Raw genomic sequence first — 15,398 nt, 5'->3', positions numbered from 1 at the left:
TTCATCTTTTCAGTCTTGCATGGTCCTGTTTATCCTTCAAGGCCCAGCCCAAATGTCCCCCTCGCTGGGAAGACCCTCACCGCCCCAACCCCCAGGCAGAACCAATACCAGAATCTTCCTGTTCCTGTGGCATGTAGTACATTAATGAATCTTAGCATTTTCTAGACACACACAGACACAGCCTTTTCAGAGGAGGAAAGAGATTAGTCTTTGTTTTTAATTAATGCCAGCTCTCTCATCCTGACTTTTAATACCGTCACCTCATTTGTCTTATTAAGTACTTAGTTTTGCTTTTAATTAGTACTGTTTATTGTCACTGAATTTTAATTGTCAGTGCAGGGTCTCAGCAGGCCTTGGTGAGGAAGCTTTACAAATGTTTCCTGTCCTCTTGCAAGGCCTGAGCTTGGGTGGCAGTGCCTCTGGTGCAGGGGGGTATTCCAGGGGGTTGTTGAAGGCTGGCATATTTCTCCCCAGGCCTCAGCCAATTCGTGCTGCCTTTGACATCCCTGTTTGCTCCAAGGTGGCTGGTCTGTGAAGACACATAGAGCTCAGGAGGTTTGCAATGGCAAAAATTTAATTCAGATTGACTCAAGAAGAAAAAAAATGGAGGAACATATTGAATCATGGTTGCCAAAAAGGCCAGGATGGATTCAGGTGCGGCTGGATCCAGCTTTCCAGTGCATCATCAGAACTCAGTCTCTTTCCATCTTTCAGCTCCACTTTTATCCTTTGGCAGGCATTTCCCATGTGGTGGCGGAAGTGATAATAGCAGCTCCAGGCTTCTGTTCTACCAGCTAAGCAATCCCAGAGGACAGACCTTCATCTGTCCAGATTAGGTCATGTGCTTATCCCTGGACCAGCTACTGTAGCCCATGGGCTATAATGCTCCAACTGGCCTGGCAAGGGAAGTTGGTCCACTTCTAGGGGCCAGAATGGATGAGCTCCTTCTCAGCGACACAGATTGATACTGAAAGAGAGAGGGTTTCCTGAAGGAAAATTGGGGTGCCATTACCTGAAAAAAGAGAGAGAAATGCCAAACAGGCAAAACCAAGAAATCCCTACCCCCGATAATCCACTGAAATGTCTCATTCAAGCCTAAACAATCACTGGAAATTAGATCTTTGTTCTCCTCCCTAGCCAGACCCTTAGATAACATTAGCAATGACCTCCTTGTCTAATACTTGAAAAGGTGTTTGGATTACAAAGTCCCTGCACATGTGTTAACTCATCAGCTCTTCCCAGCAACTCTGCAAGGTAAATATAACAAAGATGGGAACTTTTATGTCCTCATTTTACAGATGCAAAAACTAAGGCCCAGAATGACTAAGTGACTTGCCAGAGTCACACAGAAAACAAAATGAATAGGGCCTTTGCACTTACTTTCTCCTCTGCTTGGAATGCTCTGCCTCAGAGAACCCTGTGGCTCAGTCCATATTACCCTCTTCAAGTCTTTGCTCAGATATTACCTCTCAATGAGCCCTCCTCTGAATACCTATGCAAACTCAAACTTCCCTCTCAATCATCAATCCCCCTTAGTCTTAATGCCTTACTGTTTGGTTATTATCTGTCCTCCCCACTAAAAGATAAGCTCCGCAAGGACAGTGATTTTCCTCCTTGTTTGTTTGCTTGGATGTTGTATCCCCAATGCCTAAAACAGTGTCTGGCACATAGTAATAGATGTTCTATAAATACTTTCTGATTCTTCCTATTTCTCAACAGAAGCTGGCAATCCGAATTTTTAATTAAATCCCATGCTTTTTAGAATATTGGCTTGATTTTACTTTTAAAAAACACTGCATGGGCCAAACAAAACATATTTTCAGCCTGGATGCTGTTTCTGGAATATCCTACCCACCCCCAGTCTCCCCCCCCCATTTGAGGTCCTTGGTGCAAATTGCATTTCCCACACCATCAGATGGTGTGAGTGAGTTTTTCCAGATTCCTAATTGAGCAGCGATAGGGGGGACTCAGGGGAAGAGCGGAGGGACAGGAAAGAGACACACAGAGATAGGAGTGACTGGGTGCCATCCCCGGTAGCTGCAGGTTCTGCTGCGAAGCTCCTGGATGAATTCCAAGACTGTGGGGCTGGGAGGCCGACTGTGGCATTGAATTCTGGGCCAACAGCGGCAGCTCACGCCAGTTCCCTGCGGTGCCCTGCAGTGCCCCATAGAGGCCCCCGCCCGCCCCATTGTGCCCTGCAGTGCCCCATAGACCGCCCCCCCCACCCAGAGTGCCATGCAGTATCCCAGAAACCTGCTGCAGCTCTGAAGCTAAAAGGGCTTTCAGAGTTGGTTTTTCAGCTCCTCGGAAAGTGACAGAAGACCTGGAGATTTCGGTGTTTGGAGGCATGGTTCCTGAGCAAACAGTGCCAAGGAGAAGTAGGCAGAACAAAATGCAAAGAGGGAGAAAGGCAGGGTTCTGGAATCTGGCTTTTCTGGGCTCAGGACAGAGTCTTGACAGTAGTCTCAGCTGCAAGTGGCATATGGCTTAACACCAAGCTGTGTGGGGGGCAGGTCTGGAATGGCAGGTCTGGAATGGGCCTGACTCTGACCCGTACACGCGGATTTGTTGAGTGCCTGCTGTGTTCACCGAGTTTGGGTGAGGATTTACGGAGCATCTACTGTATACCGTACTTAGGACTGGCTGCAGAGTGAAAACACAGGGCCCCCCTGCTTGAATATTATTAAGAATCTCAAGCCGGTAACAGCAGAGCATTAAGGCAAGCTCGGGGCCCTTCTGCTCGTGGAGCCCTGGGTGGCTGCCTAGGCTGTGGGCCCGTGAAGCTGGCCCAGCATGCACCAGACCTACAACTGTTGAACAAACCTGGACCCAGCCCTGCTGTCGTGGATCTCACAGAACAGGTGGAGAGACAAACAGGAAATAAAAAATAATAATCATTGCAAATCACAGTATTATAAAGGAAACAAACGGGGAGAGTAAGCAATGGGGTTAGAGGAGGTGACTGAGAGAGTGCAGTCGGGGAAGGCTTCCTGGAGGAGGGGACCCTTGAGCAGAGACCAGCAGAGGATGAGAAGGAATCAGCCTCATGAGAGTGCTTGGAGGCAGCTGTCAAGTCAGAGAGAGCAGGAGAGGCAAAGGCCTGATAGCTGGAAAAGCCAGTATGACCGGCGCGTGGTCAGACAGGGAGGGTAGCTGGCAGCAGAGCCTGGCCGTTCTTTGAGGTCAAGGAGGAGGCCTTAAGTCTTACAATGGGCAGCCACCGCAGCACTTTATTATTTTAAATTACATTTAAAAACCCTAAGTGTTCATTTATTTTGAGATAACTCACATAGCTTCAGAGTTGCAAATCCAAAAGGGAACGTTGTAAAAATTCTCCCTCCCAGCTCAGCTTCAGCTCCTCAGTCCCTCTCCCCGGAGGTAAGCAGCGTTACCTGCTTCATGCTCGCTCTTTAGTGATCCTTTATGCATGTATAACCCAAAGTCACACGCATGTATCCTGCCTTCCCTTGGGCACACGAGCGGTATTGTTCTGGAACTTTGTCCTACATCCTGGTCTGCATGCCAGGCAGTGTATCTTAGTGATGCAGCCGTATCCGTCATAAATCCTCTCCTTATTCCTTCCAGCTGTGTCGCACGCCACCATCCAGATGGGCCACCACCAGCTAGCCCGGGCTTAGTATTAGGCATTTAGACTGCTTCCTAGACACACTTTAAGCAGGACCTTGGGAAGCCCATTTAAACGCTCCATGACTCAGTGACTCATCTGTAAAATGGGTAAGAAGAACATCTCTGTCGAAGGCTATCGTGAGGACTGAGCTAGATAAAACGTGAAAGGCACTTACTTAGCAGGTAGTAAGCCCTCGATACGGGAACTGTCAGTTGTTGGTGTTGTTGCTTTTATGATCGAAAGCAGACTGGGTCTTGGAGCTTGCTCCAGGCCTGGGGGCAACCTGTGTCCAGGAGAAAGAGCTAGAGCTTCCGGGGAGGCAGTGATTTTGTGCTTTCTGAACTTGCAGCTGCATGACTGGATCTAAGCCGTGGCTTTGGCCCTGACCGAGCGGAAACCTGTTCTCTTTCAGCACCTCCAGGGAGGGGGCTGGCTGGGCGTGTCTCTGCTCGATTCTGAGGCTGAGAGGTGGGAATCCAGTCAGGGACTGATGGTCACCAAACACTCGCCAGGATCGAACAATCTAAAACGAAGGAGTGTCATTCTGTAGGTGTGAGCAGAGGAGTGATTGGCACATGGGCTTGGCAGAGAGTTCAAATCCTGGCTCTGCTTCTTGGTAGCTGTGGGATTTTAAGCCAGTGGCTTAACTACTCTGAACCTCACTTTTTCACCTGTAAAATGAGGATGCTATCACTCACTCACCTGGGAGTAGGATTGTAAAGATTCAAGCAAATGGTGAAGGTATGGGATTTTGCACATAGTAGATGCTCAAGAAATGTTAGTCATCATTACTGGAGAAACTATATAGTCTAGGGGAAGCAGGAAAGGGGGGTTTACCATTCTGCAAGTGCTTACAGTGTGGCAGGGACTGTCACAGGTGCTTAAACTCACCAGATCAGTGACACCAAGATTCTGTGGGTCCTGGGCAGAATCCTGTATAATTTATTGGACACGTGCATCTCTCCTTTTGCTCCTGGTATCCAGTGGTTGGTTTCCCTCTGCTGCTCCTGCCCCGGGACTGCGGGGTTCCTGTCCACTGTGCTGATGGCTTCTCTGTAGTACACAGTAGGAGAGGCAGGGGCCATTGGAAATTGTCAGAGGCTTGCCATGTCCATTAACTCCCCCTCAAACCTGACATTATGGCTGCACTGCATGGAGCATCGTCTGCAGGCAGCTGGGAGGACGTCTTAGGATCGCCTCCTCTCAGGTTGGAAGGTGGTTAAGCGGCTCGCCCGGGGTGATGAATTCAGGGATCCGAGCCCTGCTGTCCTAAAATTCTCCCTTCTACTCCCACATGAGGTTGAGTTCTCTGAAAGCAGAACCAGCGATGGGATTTCTAGGACTAGTGATGACTCAGGGACACAGTGTAGGGCAGTGGGGTTTGTGGCTTCATCTGGAGTCTGGCCGCTGTCCGATCACACAGGGAGCTCTGGAGCTGTTGGCACACAGAGCTGTCCCACCTGGACCCAAGGAGGCTGTGCGTTTATGTCCCCACCTTGTCCGTTATTCACTGGCTTTGGGCTGCACCTCGGGCAAGTGTCGCCTCCTGTATCTCTGGGCAAGGCAGCTGCTTTTCTTGGCTGAGGGAGTTCTCTGGAAAATGGTGCTGCCCTGAGCTCTTGGCTGCTAACACTCCTAGAGGTGTGTGTGTGTGTGTGTGTGTGTGTGTGTGTGTATGGCCGGGGTGGGGGGTGTGTGGACGCCCCTCCTGTAAAAGACATCGGCAGTGACTGCCATCCCACTCCCCTCCCGGCCCCCCCAGTGAGGGCCTGCCTGCAGACACATGACCTCTTTTCTCCGGGCTCGACCCTCGGCTGTTCAATGCCTCGATGCCTCAGGCATCCCCTCTCCTGGCCCAAGCCCAGCTGACCAGGGCACGCACTGGACAAGGAGTCCAGTCCTGATACGTGAAGTGCTTTGAGAGCCCTGGATGGCAAAGTTGAAACAACGGTACTGTCCGGGCTGGCTTCTGGCCTGGAGGATGGAGCTGGGTAGTTTCCACGGGGCTGACAGCCAGGGCTTTCGCACTTTGCGGGCAGAATTTTAATAGGAAATGAACTCCTGGTGCGCATGACTGAATGCTGGGGTCGGTGGGGGGCGGAGGCAGGTTCTACCTTTAGGGCAACAGAATTTGGAGATCAGAGTTCATGGGGGGGTGGGGGACTGTGTAAGCCTTGCCCCAGCCCTCCCTGCTTCCTGGGACCCCTCCACCCCCACCCCCCAGGGCAGTGCTTCATCTCTGCTGCAAAGCAGAAAGCAGGGTATTCAAGTAAGCATTCCAAGTCCAGTCCAGAGGCAACAAACTGGACACATTACCTGGATCTGAGGCTCTGAGCACCCAGCAGGGCCCAGGGTCCCCGGTGCCCAGGATGGCCTCGCTTGGCTCCTGCCACAGGCAAAAATGAGACATTAAGTTTCTTTTCTTTTTTTTTTTTTTTTTTGAGACATTAAGTTTCTTTTCAGCACATTTCCTCTGCACCAGGAGCCATCCCTCCTTTCTTTCTTTTTCCCAAGTGGAAGCAGTGAAATGGTCCTATGAGTGTGGGGAGATTATGTCAACCACAGGGGAGCAGATGAAATGGCTTTTCCGTAAGAGGCCTCCCTCCTCCGTGTCCAGGCTTCAGCCCACTGGCAGATTTAATTATCCCACCAGCTACAGGAGAGGAGAGAGAGTTCACCCCACCCGGCTTCTCAACTAATCAGTCCCAGGAAACGAGGCCATGTTGTACCAAGACCTTCAGGGAAATCAGGACCCATTGGACACAGTGATCCTCTTTCTAAAGTTGTTTTTTGTTTTTTAAAATTGAATGTAATCTCTGTGGTCTCTCCCCCTTTACTCTTTGGCTAGACCCTGCGGGTGGGGCAAGGTGGGAAACTCCGCAGAGGACAGAAGCCTGGCTGAATTCAGCTGGACTGCCTTCGTGTTCAAGGAGACTCATGCATGCATTCAACAAATATTTAGTAAGCACCTTCTGTGTGCCAGGTGCTATGTGAGGTGTTAGAGATTAGGAGGGAATAGAACAGAATAAGTCCTGCGAGGGGCTTACATTTTAGAGATAAGACATACAGACTCTAAGCAAATCAGCAAGACCTATGATACATTTGGGAAGGGATATGAGCTCTGAAGAAAAGGAAATCAGAGTGAAAGAAGCCAGAGTGGAGGAGCTAGAGGAGGAGATGTTTTAATTGGAGCAGTCAGGGAGGGCCTTTTGAGGAGGTGACGTTTGAGAATAGACCTAAACAAGGGAGGAGAACGAACCAAGCAAACATCTGCAGGTGAGTTCCAGGCAGATGGGAGGGCAGGGAGGTGGGGTGTTGGAAGAAGCCCAGGGAGGCCTGTGGGGCTGAGTAGGGAACAAGAGGAGGGTGGCAGATAGGGTTAGAGAAGGAGGTCATGAGGACCCAAAATCATGCTAAGGAGTTGAGACCTTGTTCTGGGAGCAATAAGGAGCCATTGAAGACATTTGAGCAGAAGAGTGACATGGGCTGATTTATTTTATTTCGGGTGAAGAAAGGGACATAAAGTACACACCTGGCTTTTGCAGATGTACACAACACCCAGTTGAAGATACAGAACATTTCTACCCTTCAGAGTTCCCCTTCTGCCCCTTCCCAGCCAGTACCCTCAGTATCCCAGAGTTAGCCACGGATTTGCTGATTTCTACAACCATCAAACAGCTTTGTCTGTCCTTAACCTTCATGTAAACGTGATCAAATAGTGTATCCTCCTTTGCCGTTGGCTTCTTCCATAAAACACCGTGTCTGTGTGATTTGTCCCCCATTGTCACGTACATGAGGGGATTGTCTTTTACTGTGGGCCAGTATTTTACTGTGTGAGCAGACCACCTTTATCTATCTGCTCTCCTGCTGATGGGCACTTGGATGATTTCTAATTAGCTGTTACGGATAAAGAGGTTATGAACATTCTTGTCCGTGTTTTAGAACATGAGCATTTTCCCCTTGGGTTTATGCCTGAGAGTAGAATTCGTGAGCTGTAGGGTTGGTGAATGTTTATAGCTCTAACGAGCCTGCCAGTTTTCCAGAGTGTCATCTCCCTCTCCCGACTTCACTGAGATAAAATTCACATACCATACAATTCACCCATTTAAAGTAGGCAATTTAGGGGACGCCTGGGGTGGCTCACTCGGTTAAGCGTCCTCCTTCAGCTCAGGTCATGACCCCAGGGTACTGGGATCGAGTCCGGCATCTGGCTCCATGCTCTGCGGGGAGCCTGCTTCTCCCTCTGCCTGCCACTCCCCGGGCTTGTGCTGTCTCTCTCCCTCTCTAACAAATAAAGAAATAAGAGCTTGGAAAAAATAGACGTCTTAGTCGCTTTTAGTATATACACAGAGTTGTACAACCATGATAACAGTGAATTTTAGAACATTCTCGTTCTCCAAAGAATCCCCGTACCACATAGCCTTCATCTTCAGCCCTTCTGCCCTCCCCCAGCCTCTGGCAATCAGAATCTATTTTCTGTTTCTCTGGGTTCACCTGTTCTGCACATTTCTTATAGAGGAAATCATACACCATGTGGCCTCTTGTGTCTGGCTTCTTTCTCTCGGTATCATGGTTTGGAGTTTCCTCCACGCGGCAGGTGTGAACGCTTCCTTCCTCTCTAGGGCTGGACGACATTCCGTTGCGTGGACAGACGCCTCTTGTTTGTCCATTCAGCAGCTGGTGAATACTGAGTCTTTTCTACCTTTTGGCTATTGTGAATAACGCTGTGATGAGCATTTGCGTACCGGGTTTCACGTGGGTGTGTGTTTTCATTTCTCTTAGGTGGGTAAGATACTTAGGCGTGGAGTCGCTGGGTCATATGGGAGCTCTGCGTTTCACCGTGGCTATGCCGTTTTTTACAAGCTGTGACTTAAGTGTGTGGACATCCTACAGGCATCTGCGTGGAGCGTGGACTGAAGAAGGCCAAGGGTAGAAGCAGGTCCCCTGCTTCTACCCTTGGTAGGCTACTGCAGTAAGCCAGGCACAGATAGCCTGGTGCGGATCAGCACAGTAACCGGCCAGGCAGAGAGCAGTGGGCAGATTCTGGGTCTTATTATGAAGCCCAGGCTGACATGATTTTCTCATGACTTGGTGTTAAAATATTAAAAAAAAAAAAAAAGCCAGGATTGACTCCAGGATTTTGGATCACAAAGCTGGCCAAGCCAAGTGCATGGGCAAACGAGTCCAATGACTTCCGCCAGTAGGAAGACCCTGGGTTGGAATTAAAAATTCCGATGACCCCCCTCTCCCCCGCTGAGTTAGTCAAGGAGAAGAATGTGCATTTAAGGAAGAAGGCTCTCCCTGATCGTTTCTGCCACTAGGGAAGGTGTGGCATCCAGCAGGAAGTCTTCCCCTTGGGGCCTCAGTTTTCCCCATCTGGGAAATGGAGAAGCTGGGCAAAGTTCCCTTTCTTTTCTGCATCCTGCAGAGTACTTGGCATAGAGTAAGGATTTGAGAAATGTAGAGCAGCTGCATAACTGGGTGATGTCCTGTGTTCCTATTTTCCAGGAGCACCAAACTCCCGCCATGACTGACACCGTATTCAGCAACAGCTCTAGCCGTTGGATGTGTCCTAGCGACCGACCACTGCAGTCAAAGTAAGTCGTCGCGTCTTCCAGGGCATGGCTTGTGTGGGGTCAGCGAGGGAGAAAGGAGTCCCAAAGAAACAAATAGAATTTCTTTCCCTGCGGTGGGAAGAAATGAATCCAGTGAGGGTATTGTTACACAAACTTCACTTTTACTGCTTTGCAAGTTTGGAATGATGAGCAAATTCTGAACTGCACGCCCCAGAGTAGAGGCGGCGGGAAGAGCATGGACCGGTGCTTAGAACCAGGCTCTGTTCTGCTTCTAGACCCGAGCTTTTTTCCTGTGTGATCAGAGGCGAAGCTTTGCCCCTCTCTGGGCCTCAGTTTTCTTATCAGTCACATAAGAAAGTTGGATCAGGTCACAGGGTGCAGACTGGCAGGCCACCGGCTGACTCAGAAGTGTTTTCGTGCTATTTGTTTTTGGCCTAATGATTTAAAAATCGGGAAATGTGACACCAAGGTGACGTCACATTCTGTATCCAAGGATTATTATACCCAAATCAGTGATGCCTCAGATCTGTACCACCCTGGCTTACGAGGGCTGATCAATTTTCAGGCATTTTGCAAGCTGATTATTAAACACAACCATTCTGAAAAATTGAGTTTGTAATTCTGCAATTAAACAATGTTCAACACAAAGGATATAAAGACTCAAAATTAATCGCTTAATTATGTTACGACATTGTGTTATTCTCTGTGTTATGTTATATACCCGTGTGTATAATGATACGCTGCCGTGCCTTTCTTCCCAGTTTTGCATCCAGTGGGGTTTTGTCCCCACTGTTAAATCGTCCGTGGCAAAAAGTTCACCAGCATGCCACTGACTGTTGGACAAACTAAAGCTGTTGTTGATCGTTCTTGCAGATTTTCACTCAAAATGGCTTGTTTCTTTGAATGCTGGCTAATTTTTTATTGTGCGCTCAATCTGCGAGAATCCTGGGGAATCTCCTTTGGGGATGTTTTTCTTCAGAGGGATTGGCACTCTTGCTCCTGCTGGGGGAGTCAGGGGTACTGCTCCCCAACAATGATGTTAACCTTCCCCCGCCCCACCCAGGAACCCCCAGAGGGTCCTGGCTCCGTGTCAGGGTCTCAGATTGAGCTTCTCTGCCCATGAGGAGCTGAGGTCAGACTTTGGAACAGCAGTGCTGGTGTTTGCCTCGACTTCCTGCTCACAGCTCACTGTCCTGGATTGCGTTTGCTTGGTCTTCTTTCTCTTTTTCCAAAAATTGCCTTTATAAAGGTATACATGCGTACCTTCGACAGTACACAGTGAAAGTACAATTTGATCATTGTAAAAACATATACTCATGAAGCTGTCACAGTAGTCAAGCTAATGAACAAACCCATCCATCCCAGAAGCCTCCTTGTGCCTCTTCCTCCATCTCCTCCCCACCCATCTCTAGGTAATTGCTCATCTATAACTATAGACATTATAATAACTGCACATTAGTTTGCCTTTTCCAGAATGTCCTACAAATGGCATCGTAGAGCGTGAGCTCTTTTTCTGGGAAGAGATGTCTCTCTTCTTTCTCTCAGCACAGTTTATTTCATGAGCCATCCTTACTGTTCCAGAATGTCCAGACTGTTCTGCATAGCCATAGTCTGTTCCTTTGTACGACTGAATTGCATTTTGGTGTGTAGATATACCACAATCTGTTTATCTGTCCGTCTACCGAGGAATGCTGGGCTGTTTCTAGTCTGGGTCGGGTGCAAATAAAATGTCTTATAGAGGGATGCCTGGGTGGCTCAGTCGGTTAGGCGTCTGCCTTCAGCTCAGGTCATGATCCCAGGGTCCTGGGATGGAGCTCCACATCCAGCTCCCTGCTCAACAGGGAGACAGCTTCTCCCTCTGCCCTTCCTCACTCTCACGCTCTCTCTCTTTCTCTCTCAAATAAATAAATAAAATCTTAAAAAAAAAAAAACCTCCTATAGAGATGCTGTCCTCTCTCTTGGGTAATTACTTGGGAGCAGACTGTCCCTACTTACTGGATTCGTCACTAAGTGGCCAGACCGTATTCCAAGTTGGTTGCACCATTTTATGTTCCCACCATCAGGCGTGGGAGAGAGTTCTAGGCTTCTCTGCCACCTCCCCAGCTCTGGAGATGACCAGTCTTTCCAGTGTTAACCCTTCCAGTGTGTGTGTATAGTGGCCTTTCTCTGTGGTTTTCACTCACATTTCCCTATTGACTAATGATGCTGAACGTCTTAGGTAATGTTCCCCATCCCTCTAACCTCTGTTGAAATGTCTGTTTAAATGCTCATTTTTAAGATCAGGTCATTTACCTTCTTGTTAAATTTTATAGGTTCTTTTTTTCATGTGTTACGGGTAAATGTCCTTCTTTTTGGAGCCACATTTTGCACTTATTTTCTCTCAGTCTGTGATATGCATTTTCTTTCTCACAACAGAATCTTTTGAAGAGGAAACATTTTTATTTTGACAAAGTCTATTTTGTTTATTTGTTTTGCCAGAGGAGGCGGTGTTGGAACATTCCCTTACTTTCTAGCAACCCCAGAACTGCATTAAAAAAGGGTCTGCTCTGGGGTGCTGGGGTGCCTCAGTGTGTTGAGCCTCTGCCTTCGGCTCAGGTCATGATCTCAGGGTCCTGGGATAGAGCTGGGAGCCTGCTTCCCCCTTTCTCTCTGCCTGCCTCTCTGCCTACTTGTGATCTCTCTCTCTGTCAAATAAATAAATAAAATCTTTTAAAAAAGGGTCTGCTCTGGGGTGCTGGGGTTGCTCAGTCAGTTGGGTGTCCAACTCTGGGTTTCAGCTCTTGTCACTCTTTGGGTCGTGAGATTGAGCCCTGCATCTGGCTCCGTGCTCATCCCGGGGTCTGCTGGGAAATCTCTGTCCCTCTTCCTCTTCCCCTTCTGCTCAAGCGCTTTCTCTCTCTCAAATACATACTAATCTTTTTAAAAAGAGGTTCTGCTCTAATTTATCTAGGACCTAATTATATATTGGCAAAGGGCCTTTCTGAATATTTTAGTCAGCCCATATTCTCTGAAGCAAAAGCCCCTGTCCACTTCCTTCTATCTAAAACCTCCAGTTCTACAAGTTTTATAATTTTGAAGACACCAGGGAACTCTGTTGGCTTCCTTGTCAACAGGAAACTTCTAGTCCACCAAGCCCCTCCCATGGTGTCCTCTTGGAGCCAAACTTACTTTGCAGAGAATATTCCATCAGCCAAAAATTGTGTCTCTGTAAGATAAACAGTTACCCGAAGGGTGGAGAGGGGTTAAATATTTATTTTATTTAAGAAATGTCAGTTAATTAAAATACCATCCATCAGAGTTTACTTTAGTCAATAGGAAGCCAACAATCTGCTCTACAATTAAATTAGAATTATTCCAGCAGTCTGGACACAGTTTCATTAAAGTGCTCCTGGGCTCCTGTGAGACATCTTGCATTCTGCGTGCATCGGGCTGCCTTGGGCCTGTGTCTCCTCCAGATATTAACATTATTTTTCAAATAAATGCTAATGGGTGAATTACAGTCATCACACAGGCAAGCTTGTCTGCTGTAGCCCAATGCAGCCCCTTCTGATGCCTTTCTCCAGTAAATTAAGAAATCGCCTCTTAATTAACTGCTGGCTAGCCAGAGACATTTACTATTTTTGTGACTTTTCAGTTGCCTTCGTGATTTTCAAATACCTTCCTCTCTCAGCCTCCTGGAATCTAATGAGGGTGTTTGAAACACCGTCGTTGTCATTGTGTTTGAAAGCTGGGAACACACCTGCTTCGTGCTTGGGGCGGGTGGTAGCCCAGCTCCCTGTGTTGGGAATGCATGGGGTACTGGAGGTTGGCTTTTCTCTATGGCTTTTCAGGCTGCGAGTCAGAGAGTACCAGAGGTTGGGGGTGGAAACTGAGGCACAAAGGGAGTCCAGGACATGGCTGTGATGGCTCACCTGGTGCATGGAGATGCTGGTCTCCTTTCTGGAAGAACTTGCTTTCCCAAAGTGGGGTACTGCAAAGGAATGATCCGCTGACTGTTAAGGACTCATGGGCCTCCCTCAATGTACTCCTTGTCCCCCAGGGTGATGCTGGCCATGCTGCCGTTAGGTGAGTTCTTTTTGGTACCAAAATCCATTATTTGGAACATCAGTGAGGAGCTCAGCTAATTAATTAATAAGCTGAACTGATTGGTCATTTTAATCGAAGCTGAGCATTTTACAGCCCAGCATTGCAGCAGCCGTTTTTGAACACGCCAAAATGAGAAGATAATGACTGGGGTGGGGGCGGACCAAACCAGAAGTAGGTCACTGCACTTTACACTCTGTTGTTGTTGCATCCAGACCGTGTTGGCATTGTTAGGAGATTTCTTTCCTAACTTTATTTATTTTCTCTCTCTCTCCTTTCTTTGCCTTCCTTCAGTGATAAAGAACAGTAAGTATTTTGATACTTTAATTTTTCTACAAATTGAGTTTTATCTTTTTTTCTGATCAAATTAACTTTGCCCCTAAAGAGAGCTGATTAAAAAAAAAAAGAACTAGCAAATTTTACATAACTAAAAAACAAAAAACCAAAAAACCAAAACCAAGTTTCTTGAGGGAAAAAAATTATGAAGTTTCAAAAAAACGATCATGGTAAAAGGATGGAACAAATTCCTTAGGAGTTTGTTCCTTAGGAGCTCTCCGTTTTCTCCTTGTTAGTCATCTGTGGGATTCCAGCAAATTTATTGACCACCCTGTGCCCCTTCTATAGCATTTGCCTGGGAACAATGTTCTCAGATAAAGACAGTGTTGGCTCACATAACTGCTATCATTAATAAAAGGTGATAAGGAACAGAGCAGAGTCTGTGGGCAGTTACATGCCACACATATGGCCCCTGTCCCGTCACGGGAGCTCAGCCTGGTTTCCCAGCGAAGTGCTTTTGACGCAGAGGTCCTGTCTTTGCTTGCAACGTTTGCGTTTTAAATTGGATTTATTTCTGCAATATGCATGACAGATTGAATGCTGGGTCCAATAAGTGAACAGTCAGGCTGCAAAGGAGACCAGGCTTTGGCTGTGCACATTGAGAAGCTCTGGAAAGCCGTTTTTACCTTCCCTAAGATGGGGAAGTTATCACAGAGCCAGCGGCAGAGGACCCGGACTGGCGTCAGAAAACCCAGGTCTGAGTCCTGCTCTGGTACTCAGTTTCAGCGTGGCCTTGAGCCATGCCCTTCACCTCCTTGCTTCCCGGCTCCCTCCTTTGTAAAGTGGGTCTGATTACCCTGCTCCTTTTCCCTCTGCACGTCGGATCAAATGAGCTGTACAGGAAAGCTTTGTAAACTGGAAACCACCAAGCAAAGTCAGAGAGATTTATGAATTACAACCTTTCCTGACCTTTGTGTATATATACATGGTGTGTTTACACATATGCACACACAAGTACACATGCACACACACACATGTTGTATATATACCTTGCATTGTAATATATATATTATATTTATACCTGTATATACCATACATCTGGATATTATATATATACACATATACGTGTATATATCTAGCATTGGCATAATTTCAGCTCTTTTGGACCCAAGTGACCACATCATCAGGCCCAGAATCCTTAAAGGTTTTCTTAATGCTGATAAACATTTAACTAGGTGAACCAGGGAAATTCTTTCCCCAACTCCGACCCTCCCTCCCTATCTGTCCATTGCGGGCTTTGGACAAGCTGATCACTAAAGACCATTTGAATGTTCTGCAGTTTCTGTTGTTGGCTGGTAATACCCTGGCCAGATGAGATCAGCTTTTTATGAATGTCGTGAGTATATTATTCAGACATCCAGGGAGAGATGCTGAGATGTTGTTAGGTCATAAATACGGACATCCCCAGAGAGAGAAATTCTGGACTCCAGAGGGTGCCAAGGCTCTTGGAGGCTCCCTGAGGGCTGAAAGTCGAAAGGTAGGGTGTATGTTCATTCTCTTTCCCTCCTTCCTTCACCCTTCCCTCTTCCCTCCCTCCCTTCATTAACAAATACTCACCAAGTGCCTACCAAGTACCAGACACTGTGGTAAGCCCCAGGGATACAGCGATAGCCAGAGTAAGAGTATGTATCTTGTGGGATCTACCAACAAATAAATGGCCAGTTGGCAACAAATACACAAGCGTGCAAGGAGATACAATAGCAGAATCACAGTGGGCCATGGGAACACAAGGAGAGGCACCCAGCACAGACTTGGCAGTCATGATGGGAGAGTTC

General features: G+C 47.6%; 1 protein-coding gene across 1 annotated transcript in view; it reads left to right on the top strand.

Moving 5' to 3' along the window:
• The window catches only part of RPH3A (rabphilin 3A), a 98,093-nt gene that overhangs the window by 23,230 nt on the left and 59,465 nt on the right, over nt 1–15,398 (top strand). The window contains exons 3-4 of the mRNA XM_032876238.1: nt 9,137–9,225; nt 13,582–13,593. Of these exons, the coding sequence (XP_032732129.1) occupies nt 9,155–9,225; nt 13,582–13,593 (83 nt within the window). The 5' untranslated portion in view covers nt 9,137–9,154. The remainder of the gene's footprint in view (nt 1–9,136; nt 9,226–13,581; nt 13,594–15,398) is intronic.

Source organism: Lontra canadensis, unplaced genomic scaffold (assembly GCF_010015895.1).
Source record: "Lontra canadensis isolate GAN:19392208 unplaced genomic scaffold, GSC_riverotter_1.0 scaffold58, whole genome shotgun sequence".
NCBI lineage: Eukaryota > Metazoa > Chordata > Mammalia > Carnivora > Mustelidae > Lontra > Lontra canadensis.
This window is presented reverse-complemented; position numbering and strand designations above follow the sequence as displayed.